The sequence below is a fragment of the Pocillopora verrucosa genome, chromosome 13, assembly GCF_036669915.1.
Source record: "Pocillopora verrucosa isolate sample1 chromosome 13, ASM3666991v2, whole genome shotgun sequence".
Classification (NCBI taxonomy): domain Eukaryota; kingdom Metazoa; phylum Cnidaria; class Anthozoa; order Scleractinia; family Pocilloporidae; genus Pocillopora; species Pocillopora verrucosa.
This window is the reverse complement of record NC_089324.1, coordinates 10,157,744-10,180,455: the sequence shown is the minus strand read 5'-3', so window position 1 is coordinate 10,180,455 and position 22,712 is coordinate 10,157,744. Positions and strand designations below refer to the sequence as shown.

At 37.9% G+C, this 22,712-nt stretch overlaps 2 protein-coding genes across 2 annotated transcripts; both read left to right on the top strand.

Moving 5' to 3' along the window:
- Positions 1 to 80: 80 nt before the first annotated feature.
- LOC131784204 (uncharacterized) lies at positions 81 to 12,376 on the top strand. Its single transcript, XM_059101002.2, has 14 exons — positions 81 to 208; positions 1,601 to 1,832; positions 2,159 to 2,362; positions 3,390 to 3,551; positions 3,878 to 4,040; positions 4,327 to 4,550; positions 5,133 to 5,352; positions 6,489 to 6,751; positions 6,867 to 7,029; positions 7,712 to 10,029; positions 10,420 to 10,465; positions 10,799 to 11,041; positions 11,771 to 11,848; positions 12,054 to 12,376. The coding sequence occupies exons 2-14, from the start codon at positions 1,629 to 1,631 to the stop codon at positions 12,245 to 12,247; spliced, it is 4,482 nt and encodes a 1,493-aa protein (XP_058956985.2). The 5' UTR covers positions 81 to 208; positions 1,601 to 1,628; the 3' UTR covers positions 12,248 to 12,376.
- A 1,283-nt stretch (positions 12,377 to 13,659) lies between these two features.
- LOC131784171 (uncharacterized) lies at positions 13,660 to 22,167 on the top strand. The gene is made up of 9 exons (XM_059100971.2): positions 13,660 to 13,806; positions 15,060 to 15,291; positions 15,485 to 15,706; positions 16,821 to 17,003; positions 17,547 to 17,697; positions 18,083 to 18,297; positions 19,124 to 19,343; positions 20,306 to 20,565; positions 21,385 to 22,167. The coding sequence occupies exons 1-9, from the start codon at positions 13,757 to 13,759 to the stop codon at positions 21,529 to 21,531; spliced, it is 1,680 nt and encodes a 559-aa protein (XP_058956954.2). The 5' UTR covers positions 13,660 to 13,756; the 3' UTR covers positions 21,532 to 22,167.
- The last annotated feature ends 545 nt before the right edge of the window (positions 22,168 to 22,712 follow it).

The window sequence follows — 22,712 nt, the reverse complement described above, 5'->3', positions numbered from 1 at the left end:
GATACAAAGACGGTGGACCAGACCAACGTGAAAGCGGTATTACGTTACATTTTCTTCCTAGGATGCACTGCGGTCGTGGTTAGCACTGTGGTCAGTTGTTAGACTTCTATCCCGGAAGTATCCCGAGTTGAATCCGAGTGGATCGATTTGAAGATTTTTAAGCATAGCCACTTTTTGGTAAAGAAGATTGCATTAAGGAAGTAATGTGGTGAGCATAAAGTGTATTTGGGTTCGTTATGACCAAGAATAATGGTAGCTATGATCGATTTATAATCGAATATGCAGCGAGCTGCTTGTGTATTCATTGTTAGTACACGTAATTTCGGTCAACCAAGGAGCGATATCCCTTGTTGAGTTTCGCTTCTGAAGTAAAATTCTATGATGATCGAGTCGTCACTGTTTATGTTTGCGAAAAGTGCATTTATCTAATGCTATGAAACGCTTCATCTGAACATATTGGTGGACATTTTAGTGAGTTAAATTTTATTGTTAAAATCTGTCTGTGTTATGTTTAATCGTGTCCAGTTTAATTTGATTTAATTTATTTTAATTTTAAGTATAAGCAAATCGCATAACGTTCTCCGTCATCCATCATACTCAAAGTCGTGACTGAAATTAGGATAGCTCAGAAATAGTAACTTCGGGACAATGTTTTAAAATTGCTTAGGGTTTCAAAAAATCTCGCGTGTCGAATTTATTCTATGTATCGAATTAGTGTCCGGTAGAAACGTTATAAACGAGCCATTAAAGCAAAATGAAAATAATACAAATGTTTAACCTGGCATTAACCTATACATTCGAAATGTTGTAACTTTAGTACGCGCGAACAGTTTCACCGATTGCGTGACGGAGAATATAGAATAATTGCAAAGTAATTTCATTCACGGTCATTGAGAATACAACTATATTCCTAGACGAAAGAGTAAACAGTGAAATCTATACAGATTCCCACTCGGTCCGTTGAGTTGAGATATACGATTACCTGTGAGAGTACACAAGATCACTGAACAGTTCAACCGAAGGGCAGCACCTGACTATTATATTTTCAGAAGTTAATTAATAAGTTACGTGATTCATACTGAATGATATATCGACGTATTGCATAATTATTCATGCACCTGAGCGCTGGGAATGAAGCTGCCTCTGTATTTTTCTGTGATCAGTTCAGTTTGTTTGTTTGTGGAATGAATTGTCTGTCTGTTTAATGATTTATTTATCTTTTTTCGGTTTGTTTTGATTTGTTTTTGTTTTTGGTTTTTTCATTTGGTTTTTCTTTTCAATTTTAAACAGCTGTAAACAGGGATTTAGTCTGATATAGTGCTCGACTCTCCTCAGTCTTGGATGTTGTTTAAGTGGGTTGGTTTGTTTTTCTTCTGTTTTCTCTTCTTTTTTTTCTTTTTTTTTTTGTTACAATCTCAAATAACCAACAGTGTCATTAAAATGAAAAACGATTACTCTTTGATTTCAAAGGAAAATATTTGAGAGGTATAGATTATCGAGCACGTCATGATAGAGACCAAGACAGACTTATACAAAACGCAAAAGAATTAAGAGACAAAATTTTAGAGATAAATTTGATAATAAATTATATGTTTTTCAGATTTATCTGGTACCAAGGAGAGAAAACTATGGATGCATCGCTGGTTACCTTCGTGCCTGTTCCAGTAGCGTTGAAAGGCCATGTAATTGGTAAGCAGCGAGTCGTGCTTAATGAAATGATTGAGATTTCTAGCACCACAATTGATCCCGGGAGCAGAGATCAACCAGGATTTACTATCATTGGAAACGAAGAGGGAATAGAGATGGCCAAACAGCTGATATCTGAAAAACTGGTCAGTTCAAGATACGTTATCGTGTTAAGATCAACATTACTTCATGTTGAGTCCTTCGTGAATAATTTTCACTAATGTTCAGAAATATACATAGTGAGGAAAATATCAAATTTAAGGAAATTTCGTCAAATCGAGTGAATGTTTATTGATTTGACAATTTTGGCGAATTTCAGTCAAATTTGTCTAAGCGAAATCAGCTTGACGAATTTTCACGATTCTTCGTTACTGCATGCATTTCTGGACATATCTCAGAATTTTGATATTGACAGTTCTTTTAAAGGCAGCTGACCCCAGCAAAACTAGCTCCATAAATTTCCTTTTTTCAGGAGGAGCTGAAAGATAACTGGGACGAGCTGGTTGAAATTCCAGATAAACACAAAGGCAGGGTGATTGGCAAATGGAGAGCTAAGTTACGCGAGCTAGAAACCCAGACAGGAGTAAAACTTATTGTAAAGGAACGAGAAGTATATATAGTCCGTGGAACAGAACAACAACGGCGACAAGTAAAAATTAGCATTGGATTAATTGTGGTATGAACTAATTTATTATTTGATAATCATCCACAAAGCGAGACCGCAGTACGGGCGTGATTTAGGATATTCTTGCTGAACTCCAGAGTGTAGCAGACTAAAAATTAAAGGAGAAAAAACGATGGTATTTATCAAGTGTGGTAAACAGGAACTGCTTATTGCAAACTGAGGAGTAAACTCTAGCACTCGTGCCCTTTTTTCGAAGAAAAAAAAATGTGTTTTCTGGACTGTAACCACTTAAAACTAACTCGATAACTCACCAAGATGTGTGATGTTTAAAACCATGCTTCTAGTTAAATATATCGTGTTTTCTTTTCCTTGCGTCGTCTTAATGTGCCCTTGTAACGGTCTCTTCGGCCTTTTGTTTGTTTTATGGGCCAGTAACTGTTGCTAAGTTGATTCCGTGAAGCTGCCAATACATATGAAACTCCTAGCCCGTGCTACAAGCTACTAACGAAAGGAACATTTAGGCCTGACATAGGCAGAGAACAAGAAGATAGGTTATTAGCAACAAACAATAGGCCGCCGAAAAGTTTTAAACTGTATTTTCCTTTCCCTCTTTATGAAGACAGACCTCTTGGAATTCAAATTTTAAATAAAACATAAAAGAAAGGTGAATTATCGAGAAAATAATATTAATTAAAATAAAGTTAAAATTTTGGGAGAAAACTTAGACTTTCAGCTTTCTGTAAAATTGTAAAAGTCTGTAAAAAAAGCCCAATTATCAAGGTATTAAATTTCCATCAAAAGCCTTTATCGCCGTTAATCTCTGCCCTTTATCAGAAGGAGAGAATACACGCAGAGCATGGTGAAAAATTTTTCGTTGACCAATTCTGGTTTTAGTTAATCCTCAGCGAAAAGTGACTGAGATTTCTTCATTTTAATTGTAAACTAATTAAGTTATCACAAGCTGAACACTCGTGTCGGGTTTCAATAACTGTGCTTGCGATATGATGGTTAGAAAACTACTTTATCATTGCATTTTACCTTTTTCTGAGCACTGGTAACGATGCCTTTAAACCTTCAGGCTGGAGCAAGAATAAAGGATTTTGAAAACGAATTTTACAAAGTTTGCTCCTATGTCGATGGCAGTCATCTGCCTGTGAACTGTAAACTCAAGCTTGAGGAGACACCAGAAGAGGATTACACCTATTATCGACTGAAGCCAGCTGAGCACTTTAAAAGGGAGGTATGTTTCATGTCAAAATTCCGCAGGGACCTGTGCACGTATTGGTCAACCCGTATTGAACATATTTTATTCTATAACTAGAAATGGACGGAGGAATACTGTGATAGCTGACCTTTTCTGTGATTTATGCTCGGCGTTTTTCATTCCATGCTTATACAGACTGCGAATTTCAAACCATGAGATCCGTGCTATCAACACTCAATCGTCATCCCAGGTTTCTTTTTCCGCCCCTTTGACAAATTTCAAAAATCGTACGCTAAATCAATTTCATGATTTTGTCGCGAATTTACACTCTTTACTCCAAACGCAAATTCATATCTGGACAGGATTCCTACAATAACGGGAACGACATCGTGTATCAATCAAATCTTCGGGATGAAGTTTTGATGTCTCTAAGGAAGATTAAAAATAACGTGGAGACAGCTGAGAGTCCAAAGGTCGACATGTGGTGCCATTTAGGAACCTCCTTTATTCGAGCACCTGGTGAAGGTAGTGTTCATTTTTCTCTTTCATTGATGAATATAGGTCCTAGTATCAAAAGTCCATCCTGTTTAAAGGTTGTTTTTTTCTCTTACGTTGTCTCTTCTTTGTCGTACTTCTCGCCGTTTCTCCTTCGCGTTCTCTGTGATGTTCTCTCTTTTTTTGTTTCCCGTATGCACTTTGCATTTCCTTACTGATAACACAGACCTGGCTGACTTGTCACACCTCGCGAGACTTACAAAGTGGTTTATTTACCAACATATTCATGATGTAAATGTCCTTTTTGATATCGTAGAAGACGTTCTCCAACAAACGTGGGGAATCGAGGAGATAACAGAAAAGTTTCAAAAGCCCGATGAAGGGGAAAGTTTTTGGAAAGTTTCTTTTACTCAGCGAGATGATATTCCAGAGGATATCTTTAAAAGAAATGGCTACATAGAGATCACTGAAGACGACGAATATATCTCCAGATATGACCTGACATATCTGACACCCTGCTTTCATAAACTTAGGTGTAAGGTAAGTTAAAGAGATCTTTTGACTCTTTTCTTCCTATGCAGACAACGAAAGTGTGTAATGCGTAACAGAACTCCTAAGTTCTTGTGTTATATTTTTACACCAAACTTAATTAATTTGCTTTGCCCTTTGACGGCTTGTCCCTAGATGGCCCATTTATTGACTAAGCGCATGAAGACTTTCCACACTGATCATGCTTGTGCGAAGGGAGAAATTCATTTGAACACGAAGTAATTGACGGATTTTTCAAGGTCACCAGCACGTTAACTGAATTTCTCAGAGGCACTGCATTCTTTCTTGTTTTTTTTTTTTGTTTTTTAATATCTGGTATAGTTTACGGTGGGAAAGCGTAGATTAATACTCAATATCCAAAAGTATGTGATAGCCGTCCAAACTTCACAATCAATAGAGTCAATAGGGTAATTTAGTATTATCAACTGAGTTGATAGAAGGACAGACAAAACCCAGTTTCTCTCTGTTTCCACGTCGGTTTTCTCTCTCCCAAACAATAGGTGGGCCAAAAATTGAATCATAAATTTACACCCCATTACATACTGTGCTTTTTCCTCTTTATTAATGTGACAGGTGTGGGTGGCAAAGAGTAGCGTAAAGAAAAGGCTGGAAGATATACCAATCCCTTTCAGTGACGTTAAAAATGTACTGGAGGAGATTTATTTCGAAGATAATTTGACACGAGCACGCTGTCGTGGATGGCTCGTACTTAAATCTCGAAGGCATTTGCAGAGCGACATTCTGTTTCCTGGCTGCGAGCTAGACTGCAGGTTCACTATGCGTGAGCGAAGAGGCAAGACTAACAATTTGTGTTTAGTTGTGATCGTTATAGTCATATGTAATCATCAATCATTTATTTGTTCATTCATTCATTAATTCCTCTATCCATCCTTCGATCCGCCTGTTTGTCCTTCCATTCATCCCAACAACCACTCATTCACCCTTTTTCATTCATCCTTGCCCTGATTAGCTTTTGAAGGCTCTTTCCTGCGGCACAATGACATTGTTTTATACAGAAAAGAACAACTGAATTTATGCAACTTCGATAGGGTTGTGGGACGTGGTTTCCAAACCGGAAGCAAGACAGAATTAATGATTTTTTTTTCTCCGGTTCTGAATCATTGTCTATCATTACGTGAATTTTCTATTCCTCTGGTGATAGATCTCTTAAACTTCCATCCACGCAATAGAGACCGGCTGGTGACACAAAATCAGCCAAGAAAACTCAATATATTTTAAACATATTGAGATTTACACGCTGAAAGAAGGCCAAGTAAATTTTCTTCTCTGAGTAAGCTTGCGTCATTTACTGCATAACATCTTCCTCCACTTAAATCACCTGATCTAAGACTTACTATCTTCATTTACACCACAATCAAACTTAAGCATCCTATATTCACATTCCTATATCCTTGATAGGCAAGCACTTCTGTTTCCCAGAGGCTTTCATTCTTCTTTTAACCAATGACGTCCTTCATTCATCGATACAACATTCATCCATCAATCTTTTAACCATGTATTCGTCCTTCCCATTTTACTGTCATCGTTACCAAGTAGACTTTTGACGCGATTAAACGTCGCACCTTCATAAAGACCAGTGGTTATATCTAATATGTGAAAATGACAATTTTTTATTTTCAGCGTCTCAACAATCCGAATCTCGTATCACTTATTCCATCACGCACCACGTCCTGGTCAGATGTCGATGCGCAACAACGCTGCTCAGCAATAACTCAAAACAGAAAAAAACCGAAAAGGGCCACGTGTGTGTTTAATTTATAACGAATTGCTTTGGAATGAAGTTCGCTCTGAATCCTTCCCATCTCACGATGATACAGCTCTATGATTTTTGCATGATAAATTGTTTATTTTCTACCTCTAAAAATATTGCACAAAAGTAAATACTGTGAAACATTTATCTTCCCATAGATTATGCTGTTGAAAGAGGAGACGTTCCGAAAATCGAAGTGAGACGCACTTTGTCCACATACCTTTCTCGATTAACTTGGACAGATGAAGATGCCTTCGGATTACGTCTTCCAGATCACAATTTTCCTGAGGGATTTCACTTACTCCATAAGCGTTGCTGTAAGCGAAAAATGTACAGTACGCGTCCAGGATTCTCTGCCATAATTTCGCAGGAGAACTCATGGTGGACTGACCCTTCAGGAAATGAAACAAACAGAGAATCGGTAACATTTAATTTTTTACTACTTTGAATCTCATGAATTTTACAAATAATGGCATATTTTCTGAAGAACACACTGTCGAGTCCTAACTCTATCTTTCTCTGTTTCCAATGGGTAGACCGACCTCCATCTACACAGCGAAGAGTGCGACAAACTCCTTAGTAGCTCAGATTGGCAACCGGAAATCATAGTTCAAAAGTTGCCTGCATTTCTTGAATTTGTAAAGGAAATTCAAGGCTATGTCGTGCGGGAAATGAAAGAAACTGGATCAACAAGAACAGGTTAGAAAACACATGCTGCCTTTTCGTGTATCTCGTCGACATGAAAAAGCATCGGATTCCATACCAATTTTATCCATTTTAACGCCGGATTCCTAAATTGAGCTATGTCTTCATACAAAAACATCACAAATATTAATAGAGAAAAGTCCCAAGCCTGCATTGCAATCAGTGCATAATCTCAAAGGAGCTGGGTCAGAGAATTGGTTTAAACTCGTCTTTATGTCTCATGATGAGGTATCAACCATCTACCTTAGTTATTAAAGGCATCACAGCGAAAATAGTGCCAATGAGACCTAGAAGAAGCCCACAAATAATTTGGGAGATTGCAGTACCTTTTCTTTCAAATAGGACCTTATTCTGGGTAGCCATTGTTCTCTTAGCGAATATTCTGATTTTTGTATTAAGAAGTATCGTATATCAACATACATAGCATAAAATGGCAATCAACTTCTTTTTCCTCACGAAAAACTTTAGTTAGAACCATCGGACTTAATATTCTGCTTTGACTCTGAGCGTGACACCATTTCTCTTGACCTCTCATAAAGAAGTGTTCTTTCTATTAATTCTAGCTTTTTCATCATACATTCATTATTTATTTATTTATATATTATGGTTGTTATTACGAAATTTTTTCATTGGATCTAATCTACATGATGATGTTCTGTTGCCTTCGAAAATGCAGTTCCTCCGGAGATCCTTGCAAGGGGCCCTTCAGCCTTAAAAGCCTACTATGACGCATTGGACGAAGGAAAAATCTGTGACAGAAGAGTACCATTGATGTTGGTTGGACAAGACCGATCTGGAAAGACTAGCTTGAAGAAATCGCTAAAGGGAATGTGTTTCGACCCAGAAGAGGAGAGCACAGTGGGCATCGACTTAGATCGTTACCATTTTCAAGTGACAACAGAAATGTGGACGACAGGGAAAAAGAATGAAGAAGGAGACGTTGATGAAGAAGCTATTTCATTTGAAGAAAACGTAGCACAGTTGGCTGCTAATACGTTGAAGAAGATACAAACTGTCTCTGAGTTTAGACGAGAACACATTGCTGATGAAGGAGACTATGATCTTGAAGAAACTGATGATCTCTTGGAGGCAATCCCCAGTGACAAAACAGTTGGCCCAGAGGAAATCGAGTCAACAGAGGCTCGTTTATCCACTGAACATAGCACGGGTGAAATTCTCAAAGCGATAGGAGAGGCTCCTGACCAGAAACCAGAAGAAAATTTACTTTATCTCACTCCAGAACAAGAATCAGAATTTCAAGAAATTGCTTCAAGAATTGAACGCAAACTTAAACTCGAGGAAAAAGAAGATGAAGATATCTACTCAATTCTGTGGGATTTTGCCGGACAGTCCGTTTATTATGTGACACATCCCCTCTTTCTCACTGCAAGAGCAATTTACTTTCTTGTTTATGACCTCAGCCAAAATCCAGACGAAAAGGCTAAGCCTCTCGTGAAGCAGGGAGTGTACAAAAAATCCCAAGACAGTTTCAACCTGAAAACTAACTTGGATTATCTAGATTTCTGGATGAATTCATTGGCGTCCTTAGCCTTTCAACACCCAAGCCATGGGCAGGATCTAGAACCTGGTTCTGATGTTCTTCCCCAGCAACTTCCAGTCGTTTTTTTAGTCTGCACCCACGCTGATAAACCTTATCATGGCAGAGACCCATTTGAAATTGCGAATGAAGTTTATGGGACATTGAAAGAGAGACCCTTTGGTACCCATTTGTTTGACGTGTATTGTGTGGATAATACAAAGTCAGGCAGTGAGTCTGAGTGTCAAGAAGTCAAGCGCTTAAGACAGGATGTTCTTTCTGTTTCCAAGGAATTGCCACATGTTAAAGAAGTAATTCCTGTTAAGTGGTTAAAGTACGAAAAGACACTTGAATGCATGAAGAAAGAAGGGCAGAAGTGGATTTCACTTGCTAAAGCAAAGTGCGTTGCATCTGATCAATGCGAAATCGAGAGTAAAGATGAGTTTAAGACGCTGCTCAACTTTCTGCATGACCTAAGAATCTTGATCCATTTTGATGACACAGCAGAGCTGAAAGATATGGTGGTCCTAGATACTCAGTGGTTGATAGACGTTTTCAAAAAGGTGATAACTGTAAAACCCTACCACTGGAAAGAAAAGCCATTTGTAGACCTATGGTGTAGGCTCGAAAAGGAAGGAATCTTGGAGGAAAAGCTTTTGGAACATGTCTGGAAACCTTTGATTCTCCACAAAGAACCATCTGAAAGCTTAATTGCAATAATGGAGAGATTTAGTCTGCTATGTTCATGGCCCTTACCTGATGTTTCCGGCAATAAACAATACCTGGTACCATCAATGCTGAAGTCACATCCACCAGAAGCTGTCATGAACTTGGTGTCAACTGCACATATGCCTTCTCTTGTTCTCAAATTTGAATCTGGTAAAGTGCCTTCTGGCTTATTTCCTCGACTAGTGCTGCAGTTTTTTCTTTGGGGAAAAGAAATGTTTTGGAGCTCAGCAAAACCAAAGATGTACCACAGCTTTGTCAGGTTTTTTCTGTCAAAAGATGCTGGAGACTCTGTGATTCTTCTTTGTCACTCGTGTTACATTGAGGTTGTCTATCATCGTGGGAGTGTAGACGACGGATTAGGAAATGCTTTACGGTACCAGAGGTCGATGGATATCTGTTATAAAGAACATGAATTAACGTGTGCCCGTGTCATCTGTAGACAGTTTGGTTTGATTCTGGAGTGCATGCGCAATCAGTTCTGCTGGTTGAACAGTATGAGATACACAATGGGTATCATCTGCCCGGTTTGCCGTGAACAAAGTGCCAATGACTACTGCGATAAGCATCAGAGTCTAGATTGCAAAGAAGAGGACTGCCTTCACTTTTGGTCCCAGTCTGATTTGTTTGCTTCTAAGGGGGAAGTCTTTTGCGACAAATCGGTGTGTGCGCATAATAGTAGATTCAGCCCTGAGCGCTGGGCTCCTTGGTTTCCACCTCAGGATGATCAGGTAATTATCATTACGAAGCTGCAGAAAAAACAAGTAACTCTACTATTGCAGGTCAAATAATATAATTTAGCTAAGGCATATACATCGTAAATCAGGGAGTGTATTAACATAGTTTTCAATCTTTAAAGACAAAGAAATTGAAAAGGCTCTTTGGAATATGTCTGATTCTTGCAGAATTTCCGAAGAGTTTTGGGAGTGTAAGAGATGTGATCACATCATTGCCAGAATATATTTTATGTAAAGGTCAACAAATTATCAAAACGCAGTGTGGTAACAACAAAGCATGATATCATTATATATTCTGGCCATTTTTGAACCACAATTTTATAATTCTCAGATCGTGAAATGTGAGAAAATTTTTCAGTCCTCTCCCTTTTTTATATATCATAGGTGTCATGCAGTAACTACTGTGAGAACATTTTGTCTTTGGATACAGGTGAGCTTCCTTCCTAGAATTGCATGTTTAAGACAATCGACGCAGTTTATCGTCTACAATGCACCAAAATCTCAAATCACTCTGCCTAGTTGTTTATGAACAATATTTCAAAGCCATTTTTCATACTGGTTAAGAGTAAGTGCAGGTTCTCATGATGCTTGAAGTATCCTTTTATATTCACTCAAAGTGAATCCACTTTGTCACTCTCAAATGGTCGTGTTTGCGTACGCAATTGCGCGGTTCTCAAATTAGTCTATTCCAAGGCGCTGAGGACCTGGCTAGATAGTTATGATGTCACACATTCTTCAAGTTTTCATAAACTTGTATCCTTAGGATATAAAGATGGAACCCTTTCTGTTCCTGTTGAGATTCTAGACTCCCTTTTGTCACCGTCGAATGATTGCAAAGATGTTGTACAACAACTGAAGGACAAATTCAATCTGGACCAAGTTGTTTTGCGAGATCCCGACCCTGATAAAATGAAGCTGACTCGTTACTTGGCCAAAAAGGCTAACATCGAGGGCCGCTATGATGTGATTAAAGAGCTGAGAAGTCTTGTGCCAGCAGGGATCACAGGTAGGTTCGCTTTCAAAACTTTCCCTACGGTGTAAAAACTCAAATTTACCAAGAGGTCATTTTTATGCAGTCGAAATATTGCTCTGAGAAAAAGAAATATATATCCATTCCGAGTACAGTACAGACTTATTCCTCGATGGTCATGGGTTATCCTATATAATATATCAGAACATTTAAAGTCGTATTGGCTCTGTTTGTAAACCAAATGTTTTTCATGTACATTACGGATTCGCCCTTCTGTCAGGTTTTCAAATCTTACAGCATAAGACTTTCGCGACATTCAGATTTTCAAACTTACGACACTACAAGATAACAACTAAATGGAGAGACGAAAACTAACATAATTGCGGTGACGCAAAGAGTAAGTTTCTCGAACTTAACGTCATATCATAAGGTGACTTAATTGGAAGAGGGTTATTTGCCACTGTTTCAGCGTGTTGAAATTCATGTGTTCCTAATAAGCGTGACTTTTTCTTTAGAGTCTACAACAATTTTCAATGTGAACGGATTTTGCAGTCAATTTACTCAAGACTATAAACTCCCATTTAAGCGTGAACTGCCTGGAGACAAAGTGAGCGCTTTCCTGTCACTGTAGATATACTGTCCCGCAGTTGCGTCTTTGTTCATTTTGAACATTTTATTCTTGAACCCGACCTTTTTGGGTTGTTAGGTGTTGTGCTTTTGGATTTCATTATTTTTTTATATACATATCTTATTTCTTTTTGCTAGCTCCTCTGTTGTCTGAGAGACTTCCCATTCAACAAATACCTATCAGCCAGCTGAGCAAGCTCACCGTTGCCCTAAGTGGTAAGGCTATAAAACAAAGCATATGAACTTTTCACATTTTATTAGTAAAATAGGTTTTATAGGTTGGAAGTATAAGCCAGTTTTATTTTAAGCTTTTATGGTAGCGTTCGACAAAACTCGCAAAATATGTAAAGTAAAAGATGACGAATGTACTTGTACTATCTCAAAAACCAGTTGTGTTGATAAAGCGTATTTATTTCTGTAGTTTCAGACAAGTGGAAGCTTTTTGCCGAAAAACTAGGGCTGACCCCAGACGAAATTCGTTTCCTTGACCAGCGCACCTTGAATCCAGTTGATGCTGCCTTGAATTACATTGCAAAAAGACGTCCACTAACTGTAGGAGATCTTTACGACCTATTAAACGACTGTGAGCTACCTGTCATAGCTGATAAGCTCTAAGAGTAGATATTTTCCTTCATGGAATATTTGTTTCTTAAACTAAGAGAAAATTGATTTTTTAAATTATGTGAATAGTACCTTTTCACACACAAAAAAAACTACGTAAATAAATCTTTTTTAACTCTTTCATGTATTTGTGGGTCTTTCAACAAAAATCAACTGAGAAAAAATAAGAAAAGTCCTCAATTTAAGTCATGTCAATCATTGTTTACAACTTATCGCAGGGTCTGTTTAATTTTCATTACTTTTTTCCTTGCATAGGCTATTTTTTGGAAAAAATTTAAGCTTCGGTAGCTTTCAGTTTTGACCGTTTTCCTGCTTCCAAACTACCCTTTACAGCGTTAATTTAAAAAATGAACTCTTCATTGAGGCAAAGTTGCGCGCCTTTCACAAATATTGAAAAATTTTGAGTCCCAATAAGGAATCGAACCGCACACCCTATATAATTCTGCGCTCCAATACTCTACCACCAAGCCACAGAGAAAACAAACAACAAAATCTGAATTATTTAGCGCAAGGTTTGTTAACTATATTTCAAGTATATTCACCAAATAACTACACAAAAGAATTAATTCGTATCTACAATACAGCAGCTAACGTAAAGGCAAATTGTAGGAGATTATTCAGCTTTTAAGGCGCAAAAGGAACAAAATCCGATCTACCTAGCGCGAAATGTAAATACTCGCAAAGTTGGCATAAAAATCTGGTTGTGAGTGAGTAGTGATTAATATGATACTTTGTCGAGTATTTTTCGTTCTTGTGTTCATGTTTATTGATCTTTCCTCTATACGAATGATTGGCGCGAGACTCAGAGCGCTTCGAAACATTATTTCTGGGCCAAAGGTATGGTCTCGTCACCACTGCACCACAAAGTGAACCTCTCGTGGAATATAATTCTCACCGGTTTAAAGCAATTAACGGCAAAATTGGCCATGTAAAACTTGTGAGCAATAGCTTTGCTTTATGAAAACAACCATCGCCCTCATCATCCACCCACTGACTACATAATCTGACTAGGCGTCTGATTAGGCGTCGGCGTCTGATTAGGCGTCGGTTAGATTATCGCGTATCTTTGAAGTCGTTATTGCTGTCGTTCCCAAGTGGCCATTTCCTAAGTGGTCATTTATGGATCGTTTGACTGAGCCCATTGTCATTACATTTTATCCGCTTTTCGTGCGAAGAAACATCCGGTAGTACTGCAATGGGGTGCGTGGTCAGGCTACACTCTGGAATACACAAGCTATGTGATGCCACACAGCGGCCCGCTAGCTACTGTACACATGCTTGCTTGCCTGGCCTGAGCGAGTATCCAAGCCACTTTATTAAGACTGGCACGAGATTAATTCAAGTTTTCCGGGGGAAACTGGTGACAAAGGACTTTCCGGAAGTGCTTCCGGTTAGGTTGTTTTCAGTTCTCACGAATGATAATCCTTGGCGAATCGTTCGATATTTAGGTTGAAATCAAGAGCTGCAACTTACTTAACAGAGAGCGAGCACTGCTTGATACCGATGGGAAGTCGTGGTTTTGATAGGAGACGATCGAATGACTCGAAAGGAGGGTAAGAAGTTATAAGTAAAGTAATCGAATCAACTTTTAAATTCTTGCTTGAAATGTCTTCAACTTTCCTATTTAGGTGCAAAAGTAGGGAACCCTTTTACTTTCTTTCCTTACCTTATTTGCTTAAAGAAAAGTGGGTGCGTTCTTTTTTCAAATTAATTTTCGATTCGTCCTCGGCTGGTGTCTAAAATTTTTTCGAATTCATATGTACTCATCAGATCTCGTCTTACTTCGGTTTCCAATATCACTTATTCAAACAGATTCTGTATACAGTCCCGATGTTACAATGACAACCGGAAAGTTTTATTTTTTCTTTATCATAAACCAGGTCAATTTGAAAACTAGGAGGTTTGTAACTGCAAGTATCGGTTAGAGTGTTTATAATCAACCATACTCAAGTATTGTGATACCGCGCCGGCAAAACACCAAAGTGACAAATGCAAATTTTTTTCTAGTCACGACACTGTATAATGTATAAATTTAAACAGTTTTAATCATAACACGTATAAATTATCAAACAAGGGCAATTTATTATAATCGTGGCGAATTTCTGAGTCTTATTGCCTTCATTATATATAAATTTTCTTAATGAAATATCATCTTGGATAAATATTATTCCTTACTGAACAAACTAGCTTAGTATGAATTTTTTTAAACTTTTTTTAATTAACCTGGTTTGTTATTTTTAAAACGGGTGTTTGGTTGATGCTACGAGACACAGTCATTCAAACCTAATGTTCCATTGCAGAGCTTGTCGTGTCACACAATCGAAAAGGGGGCTTATTAACAATTCGACAGTTAAAAACTGTGATGACGAATTTCGTTGTCGATAGAAGTTTACATAATAAGCTCAGTTATGCACGCATTCTGATTGGTTCTCACTTATGATCTATTGGAGGACAGACGTATAGATGACGTCATCATTAAAACGTTTTTTAATTCTTTATTATATAAAACAAATGCTGCGCCTCGTGTGTCACTTTTTTGTTCTTACCACGTTGTGACGTCCTCTGTGATCTATTACTGAACAGACGCATGGCAACTTGGAAGCTATTTGTTAAACAGACCGCTCTAAGCCACTGTCGATTTTTTATCTCAATATCGACGTCAAAGAAAAAGGTTCTCTCCTTGCGTGACCATTGCGTGACACGTTGACTCGAGCGGCGTGGTCTGTACTCTTAATGCCAACGGCAATTGGCAATCAGATTGGGACATTAATGCCAATTGTGGTAAAACTATTCTTATGTTTGACAGATCAGCTTACAACCGCCTCAAGAAACAAAATAAAGAGGCAGTGGAGAGTGAATTAGTTGAGGTGCAAAGCGATTTGAAAGGCCATGTAATTGGTAAGGGAGGCTGTAACATTAGAGAGATCATGGCGAAATCTGGAGCAAAGATCACCTCGAGGAGAGATGAGGACAGCTTCTTAATAAGGGGCGATACTGAGCAACGAGCACTTGCAAAGAATCTTATTTTAGAGAAGGTGGTAAGTTTCTACTGATAAAAAGACAAACTCACTTTCATTGAATGAGAAGGCGCTAACACTGGGGTTAAAAATTTCGAGCCAAGTTTACCAAATTTTAAGAGCTTTATTTCCTTCAGGCTTATTTTTGCTGATCTTGTCCAAAACTGATTGAGATTCGTATTCTAAGTTAAATCAGTTTCGTTCATTATAATAGCAAGAAATACAGCGTAAGAGAAACGACGCACGTTCCCTTGGTGAACATGTGGAGATTCCTCAAGTTTACAAAGGCTTGGTAATGGGTAAAGGAGGCGATAATCTCCGTGACATCAGCACTCAAACTGGTGCAAAAGTCATAAGGAAAGACGGTGAAGTATATATAGCTGGTGGGACTGAGCAGCAACGACAACAGGCCAAACTGCACATTAGCACTATCATCGTAAGTTCATTCCTTCACAGAATATTAATTAAAAGCAAAAATATTCCTTTGTAAATCTCTTTTGAGAACTGAAATGATGATAAGGGTCGATCTTGTGCTTTCGTGAACATTATCATTATCATGATGGGCATTCCCATTTCCATTGCAATCGTTTTGATTATGGTCAGCGTTATGATGGGTATCGCTGTTCATCAAGGTGGGCTCAATAATGGGGATATGTTTCAAGTGCATTTTGTTGAAACACATAGCAGAGAAAAATGATGCGTGAAAAACACACCAGGAAAACAGGTTTTGGGAACAAATGAAAAAGACATAAGGGCGGGGGCACAATCACAGAGCACGAATGCTGCAAAAAAAATTGTAGTGGGGGAGGGGGAGTTTTAAAGGACAAGTTCCTAGGAATTGTCTCCTAGAAATTTGTCCTCCGAGACACGTCGCACAGAGTTCAAATTCTTGAACTTGATAAGAGAAAACTTTGTAAAGACAACCACGGTAGTCGTTTGCACGCTTGTGCCAATTTTTTTTTTTTTCACAATGAAATTAGCTTTTCGGAAAGTCGACCTTCCGTAAAGGAATTGAGGGAATGAAAATTAGAAATGTAGAGTTCCCGAATCGGGAGGCGATTTTTCATGTTTTCGGAGAATCAGCCAACTGGTCAGTTCTTTCCTTTAGTCTCAACTGGAGTCTTCCTTCATCTTCATGCATCAAATTGATCAAAGTATTATTGTAGTCTTTCACTTCTGAAACTCTTGAAAATAATTAGTTGTTCACACAGGGCAGGTCTGCTTGAGTAAACACCTTTAAAACAGGCATTATATATTATTCGGTTTTTTGTTATGTTTTTCTTTTTTTTATTGATGTGCAAATAATTTGCATGCACGTAGAAATATTTCACCTCTAGGAGCAAGATGATCAAGGAACGTACCGCACATTCAAGTTCGACTGATAAAAGAATGCACAATATGGAGAATACTTGAGAAAATAAAAAGACGCCTGTTTTAGAAAATCACAAGGTGTCTGGTATAGCTTTGAACACTGCGAATAATGCTCTACTACTTTTAATTTGCTGATTTTAAAACAGCTTATGCAATAATAAAATTCGTTGTTTTTCAAGGCTGGAGCAAGACTAAGGGGAGTGGAAAACGAATTCAACAAAGTATGTCGTTTCATTGATGGCTGTAATCTGCCAGTTGATTGTAAGCTGAAGCTGGAGCAAGTTTCTGAGGGAGATCGTATGGTTCTTCCAGGACTGCAAAGTCAGTGTCGACTGAAACCTACTGAGGACTATGAACATCAGGTTTGTTCATAACAGTTAATATTAAAAGCGATGTAGTTTAGGAACGCGCTAAGACAGTTAGCTATGAATATATTATCAAAAAATTTTCCGTAATAAACTCAGATAGTGTTTCATATGGCCGAGCAATTCCTTCTTCCTCCTTTCTTCTTTTAGCCCACTTCTCGAGGGCTGTACGGCTTTCACTCTTTGGCCCTGCTCACGCTATCACAAACGGCCAATCATAAGGGGATTTTTGTTATGTGATAAATGAAACTTTTTATTCACCGGAGTCTAAGACTATCAAAAACATTTTTACGACCAACTTAGACTTTCATTTGCCCGTCGATGCCGCAGATTTTTTAACTGTACTCTGCAGATACACAAGTGCAGCACAAGAAAATAATTTTTCCAGGCTAAAACTACATGTACGTCTAGTTTCATTAACGATGAAAATGTTTCGAAATTATCGCATACCCTTTTTAGTGAAAAACTGGTTGTTAACGCATATTTAATGCATTTTGCAACGTCAAACAGAATTTGAAATTGAAGATTGATCTAATTTAGGAACCAAATAGTTCTACCGATGGTTATCACTCGCAAATTATGGATGCCGCATTAAAGGCACTACGTCAAATAAAGTATGAAACCGAACAGCAACCGAAGGCTGACATGTGGTGTCACTTGGGAAAGGCTATCATCCGGGGAGCCGATGAAGGTAATTTCACCCATAACCGTTCTACTTCTTCTGTTAGCTTATTGCAAAAACTCTTATTTTCAGGGACAGACGAGAAACTGTGAAATTCCAAAATAGTTTTCATCTGCGTAAACGACTTTAATACAAAAAGTTAGAAAAACTTGATTTACACTCGTTTTGTTCTTTGTTAAGGACGAGCTCTTGCTGATAAAGAACAGGAAAAGAACTTATACGACGATTGTTTGCAAATGAATTAAGGATTAATTAGATATAGTGCATCAGGCCTGACTTTTATCACTGAATCTTGTTATATGAAGAGGAGTTGACCATAAATATCCGATGCATCAGTAACAAAAAAAAGTGATGAGAACAAAAATGTATTCTTCCTATTTTTTTTTTCTGGTAGAGGAAGTGACTGAAGGGGAATGGAGTATTGATGAGGTTACAGCAAAGCTTCAATCTTCAGAAGCAGAAAACTATTGGAAAGTGGCCTTCAAAGAAGGTGTGAATCTCGATGAGAAAATCCTGGAGGGTAATTTGTGCGAAACGACGCCTGAGGATTTTAAAGTGAGATATGATTTAACATATTCGACGCCATGTGGGCACCAAGTGCGATGCAAGGTACGGCGACATCGTGGTTAGAAATGGTGATCCACACAATATAAAATAGATCAATACACCAGCTGATAAACCTAACAGATAGCAGCATAGCTTTATTAAAAATCCATTGCAACCACAAGGATGGATTATGGACTGTACAAATCTTTAATTAATACTAAATACAAAAAAGAATAAAAAACTAAATAAAAAAGGGCTAAAAATACTACATATGTACATTAAAACTCATGAACGGAGGAGAAAATATACTATTGATATATATCATTATATGTATTGTACATAGTGAAATTTAAGAAATAGCCGCATTATATATGTTAAAGCCGTTAGGAAAAAGCCGCGTTGTACATGATAAAACTATTCTTCAGTCTATTTTTTCTGCAAAAAGGTACGTTAAAAAGCGCGCTTTCTCCTTAAGGTTACGGTACTAAGATTACATGACGGCAAAAGGCCATGTAATTTGTGGCAGGTGTTGTCTTTGATCTCACTGAATAGGCGCTCCGTCAGCAATTGGCGCCGTTGGTAGAGGGTGGCAATATTGCACTTTTTAAGAGCTTCTTGGTAGCTTAAAACTGGGAGTTGGCAAAGCTTTGGGAAAAAAGACTCGGTTAAAAAACCTCCAAGAATGATATATAGAGCGATATACAATGATATCCAGTCCCCTACATTAAGATATATAGTTAAACAGCTCTTAAGTTTTTCTAACAAGCTAATTAACAGGAAAATAACGAATCTCACGCAAAAACAGATTCTTGCATTGCATTAAAATAAGTGTTTCTAAGGGGATCATATTCAACAAACGATCGTGTCTTGTATAATCTTTGATATATAGGTGTGGGTGGCAAAGGCGGATATAAATAAGAAGTTGGAGGATATTCCAATCCCTTTCAGCGACGTGAAGAATATCCTCGAGACAATTCACTTTGAGGACGAGGTAACACGGTCGAGATGCCAAGGATGGCTGGTTCTTCCATCTCGAAGATATTTACAAGCCGATATTTTGTTTCCCAGTTGTGAATTTGATTGCAGGTTAACCATTCGAGGGCGAACAGGTGGGTGTGAAACGCTTATAATTTGGTATCGCACTGACCTTTGAAATATTATTGATTTTATTTAATTGCTATTCTAAGAACATACACTATCAAAACTCTGTGCGAGTTTGGTGCCAGCAAAGGGAACTAGGAAACGAAGAATTCGATAAAAGATTTGATAATAAGAAAACTTGTCAAGAGAATATGCGTTACAATCCTCCTCAGGTTTTCTTGAAACACCCCATTCCTCCCTGTGTTATATATTCGCGAGCGCTGCAAGTTTCTTATGGCCAACGTAAAAAGGGGGTAGTTAAGATCTAAAGCAGGTTTGTTACGAGAATTAAAAAAATTGTCTGAATATTAGTCGTTTGGCTATTTTGTACCATCATGCTCCACGCTGTACTATGTAACGAGAAAATATGACACATCGTGAGGCTAGTCTTCTCATTGCTGTAATATACGATAAACATACTGCTGTAAGCTTGGAAAGAAAAGGTCATTGTTACTGAGTAATACGTCAGTTTGAAAATCTGAAACATACCGGCACAAACTCACGTCAACGGAACAAATTACAGATTCACTCCACCAGATGAAAAATAGGCTTAAATTGATTTAAATTTAAAGCACTGGCGCACCATGTTAGGGATCTCCCACTTATTAAGATGTAAGAAAAGTATATACAAATATAAAGATAAAAGTTCCAATTATCCTTAATAAAATTTAAAACGCTCCTTTTTAAGGCTGTAATACTGTTTGCGTCTCGAATATTACTTGGTGAACTCTTCCATTATCAATGATTTGGTTGAAAAAGCTATATTTAAAACCATTAGTTCCACTAAAACTCGGGCGAGGTCCGGTGTGCCATTTTTCCTCAAGTTATAATTTATATTTATGTCCTTACAAAATGGGAGCTTGTTTTAAATATCTAAATTATAATGTCCACTAATCGAACAAAAATGTAACATTTCTCAATAATTCTGTAGATCGTGCGGTCAACGCAGACTATGCACCAGATGAAGAAACAAGACTTATCATGTCAAAGTATCTCTCTGGACTCACCTTCGATGATGAAGATGATTTCGGACTCCGCCTTCCAGAAGAAACCATACCCGAGGGATTTCACTTGATCCATAAACGCTCCTCCAAACGAACTTTGTACACCGCCAATGAGGGATACGCGATCATTCTTTCCAAGGAAAGCTCGTGGCGAAGTGACATCCTAAACGAAGACTCCAGAGAATCGGTAGGGACAGTTCCATCGGGCCAAGCCGGTCAAAATGATGTGTTCGTTAATATTAATATTCTACAACATGGCCTCAAATTTTTTATGATTACTCGTGGACACTATACAAATAGGCGGGCTTACCTTGTTTAAAGTAGAGTAGGTACTGCATATCATGTAAACGTCACTCAAATTTTCTTTCTGCGTTTCTTTTGGATTTAACAACATTTTTCCTCGTGGAACTCCAGCTATGATTTGATCACCGAGTGTTGTTCCGTCTAAGCTTCCATTTATCATGTCATACAAAGTTATTCATGTACGTATTTTAAAACAGTTCTCCATATGCCACCAGCAAATTTTTTATTCTTATTTCACAGGGCTATACTTAGATACTTAGAGTAAACACATGGTTTCAAATGTAATTTGGGATGGATGAGCGCGAACAAATGTTTTCAAAGTCTAGCATAATTGCATGAGCCTGTGACGCCGTTTAGAGGTCGTGTTCGTTTGGCTCTTTATGAGTGCCTTTGTTTATCAACCATCAAAATTCTCTGTTTTTCACTTTTTTGGCACGGAATAACCCTTTCTCTCCACTAAATTTTATTATTTCTGCATCGGAATTCTCATCGACACGTTTTTTTGATGTACATTATAGATGAGGAAATGATATAACGAAAAACTCTGCGAGAGCGAAACCGAAGGAAACTGTGTATGATTTGCTGGAAGCGTAGGACGAAAACAGCCAAAAAAAGCAATAGAAAAGCTTGAATTAGATAACGACTATTTTTCTACTCATAGAAAATTATTTATTTACACGTCATTGTTTGTATTCGTTTGTAGACTGATCTTCATTTGCACTATAAAGAGTGGGATGAGACACTTTGCACCAAGGACTGGGAGCCAGATGCCATTGTTGCAAAACTTCCGGAGTTCTTGAAGTTTTTGAAACAAGTTCAAAGTTTTGTTGCACAAGAAATGGCAGAGTGAAGTTTTCTTAAAGGACTATAGTTTTTGTATTATATTTTTGTGAAAGATTTTAAATGTTTCTGAAATTTTTGTGATATGTTGGAAACATCGTTCACAAATTTCGTTAATATCAAGTCCAGCCCTTCTCGGAAAAATTCAATTTTAAACCGTCAATTTCAAACTACTGGTAGTAAGTTTTTCAGTATGCAGGCATTCTTGATGGGCAGCCCCAACTCTTCTGACCACTTATTAGATTCTTTTTAGTTCGAAAAGCTGACTCAGAATTTACACCTATTTATTCTGTTTTCAGCCCGCTACTTCCGACAACGCCTGTTCTGGTAATATCCAGGACGCTTGTCGTAATCTAAGGCTTAAACTAAGCAAATACCCAGATAATACGTTTGCCGTAACAAAAAAGTGGTGATGACCATGCAAGATCTGGCTCTCGCAAGCTGAAAGTTTTTTTTAGGATCAGCTTACAAGTACACTTCTTCCTTACACTTCGATAGAATCCCTCTCCTTAGGACAAAATCAGATTTTCCCTTGATTCCATCCCATTTTTCCAGTCATTTACTATCAGCTGACTCAAACTCGTTTACTCGTACCCTTGGAACGCAAGTGCACATTTACAGAACAACTGATTGAATAAACGAAAAGTAACATATGGAGGTGTTGTGTTAAAATGGTTTTTACTTTATAAGGTTTTTTATAATGAAAAACGGATACACAATGTTTGGTCAGTCTGATTATTGTATTATCCTGAACTTTAACAATCTAACCGTCATCAAATTGCCTTGCATGTCAACGCACTCATAGAGTGATCTGGCCACGACAAAACTGTTGTATCAAAAACCACTATAGGAAGACTGACTCACGTTTCCCTTATTGAAAAAGTTGCCATAGGGACTGCAAGAGTCATGTTCCGCTATGCGTTTCCATCTCGCACAGCCAAAAAATATCAGATTTCTTGGAAAACCTGCCTCCGTTCGTGAGACCAATAACAAAAAAGCTTAGGTAAGATTGACTTATCCAATGCCTAGACCAGGTGCCTCCTTCTCAGTCCCATTTTTTCTGTGACCGTATCGAAAGATAATTGCTGCACTTAAAACATTAGATGTTTGAATTTTGTTGGTTTTCGACCGCGGCTATTGACTGGAAATCAACCAAAGGAAACAACAATCTAGCATTAATGAAACCTCAAT

Excerpts from the sequence above, each read along its gene's own strand:
- LOC131784204 (XM_059101002.2), top strand. The coding sequence starts at position 1,629 with ATGGATGCATCGCTGGTTACCTTCGTGCCTGTTCCAGTAGCGTTGAAA. Across the intron at positions 3,552-3,877 it reads CTGAGCACTTTAAAAGGGAG|GATTCCTACAATAACGGGAA; the intron begins GTATGTTTCATG and ends ATATCTGGACAG. Across the intron at positions 10,030-10,419 it reads TTCCACCTCAGGATGATCAG|GTGTCATGCAGTAACTACTG; the intron begins GTAATTATCATT and ends TATATATCATAG.
- LOC131784171 (XM_059100971.2), top strand. The coding sequence starts at position 13,757 with ATGGGAAGTCGTGGTTTTGATAGGAGACGATCGAATGACTCGAAAGGA. Across the intron at positions 15,707-16,820 it reads TGCACATTAGCACTATCATC|GCTGGAGCAAGACTAAGGGG; the intron begins GTAAGTTCATTC and ends TTGTTTTTCAAG. Across the intron at positions 18,298-19,123 it reads GGCACCAAGTGCGATGCAAG|GTGTGGGTGGCAAAGGCGGA; the intron begins GTACGGCGACAT and ends TTTGATATATAG.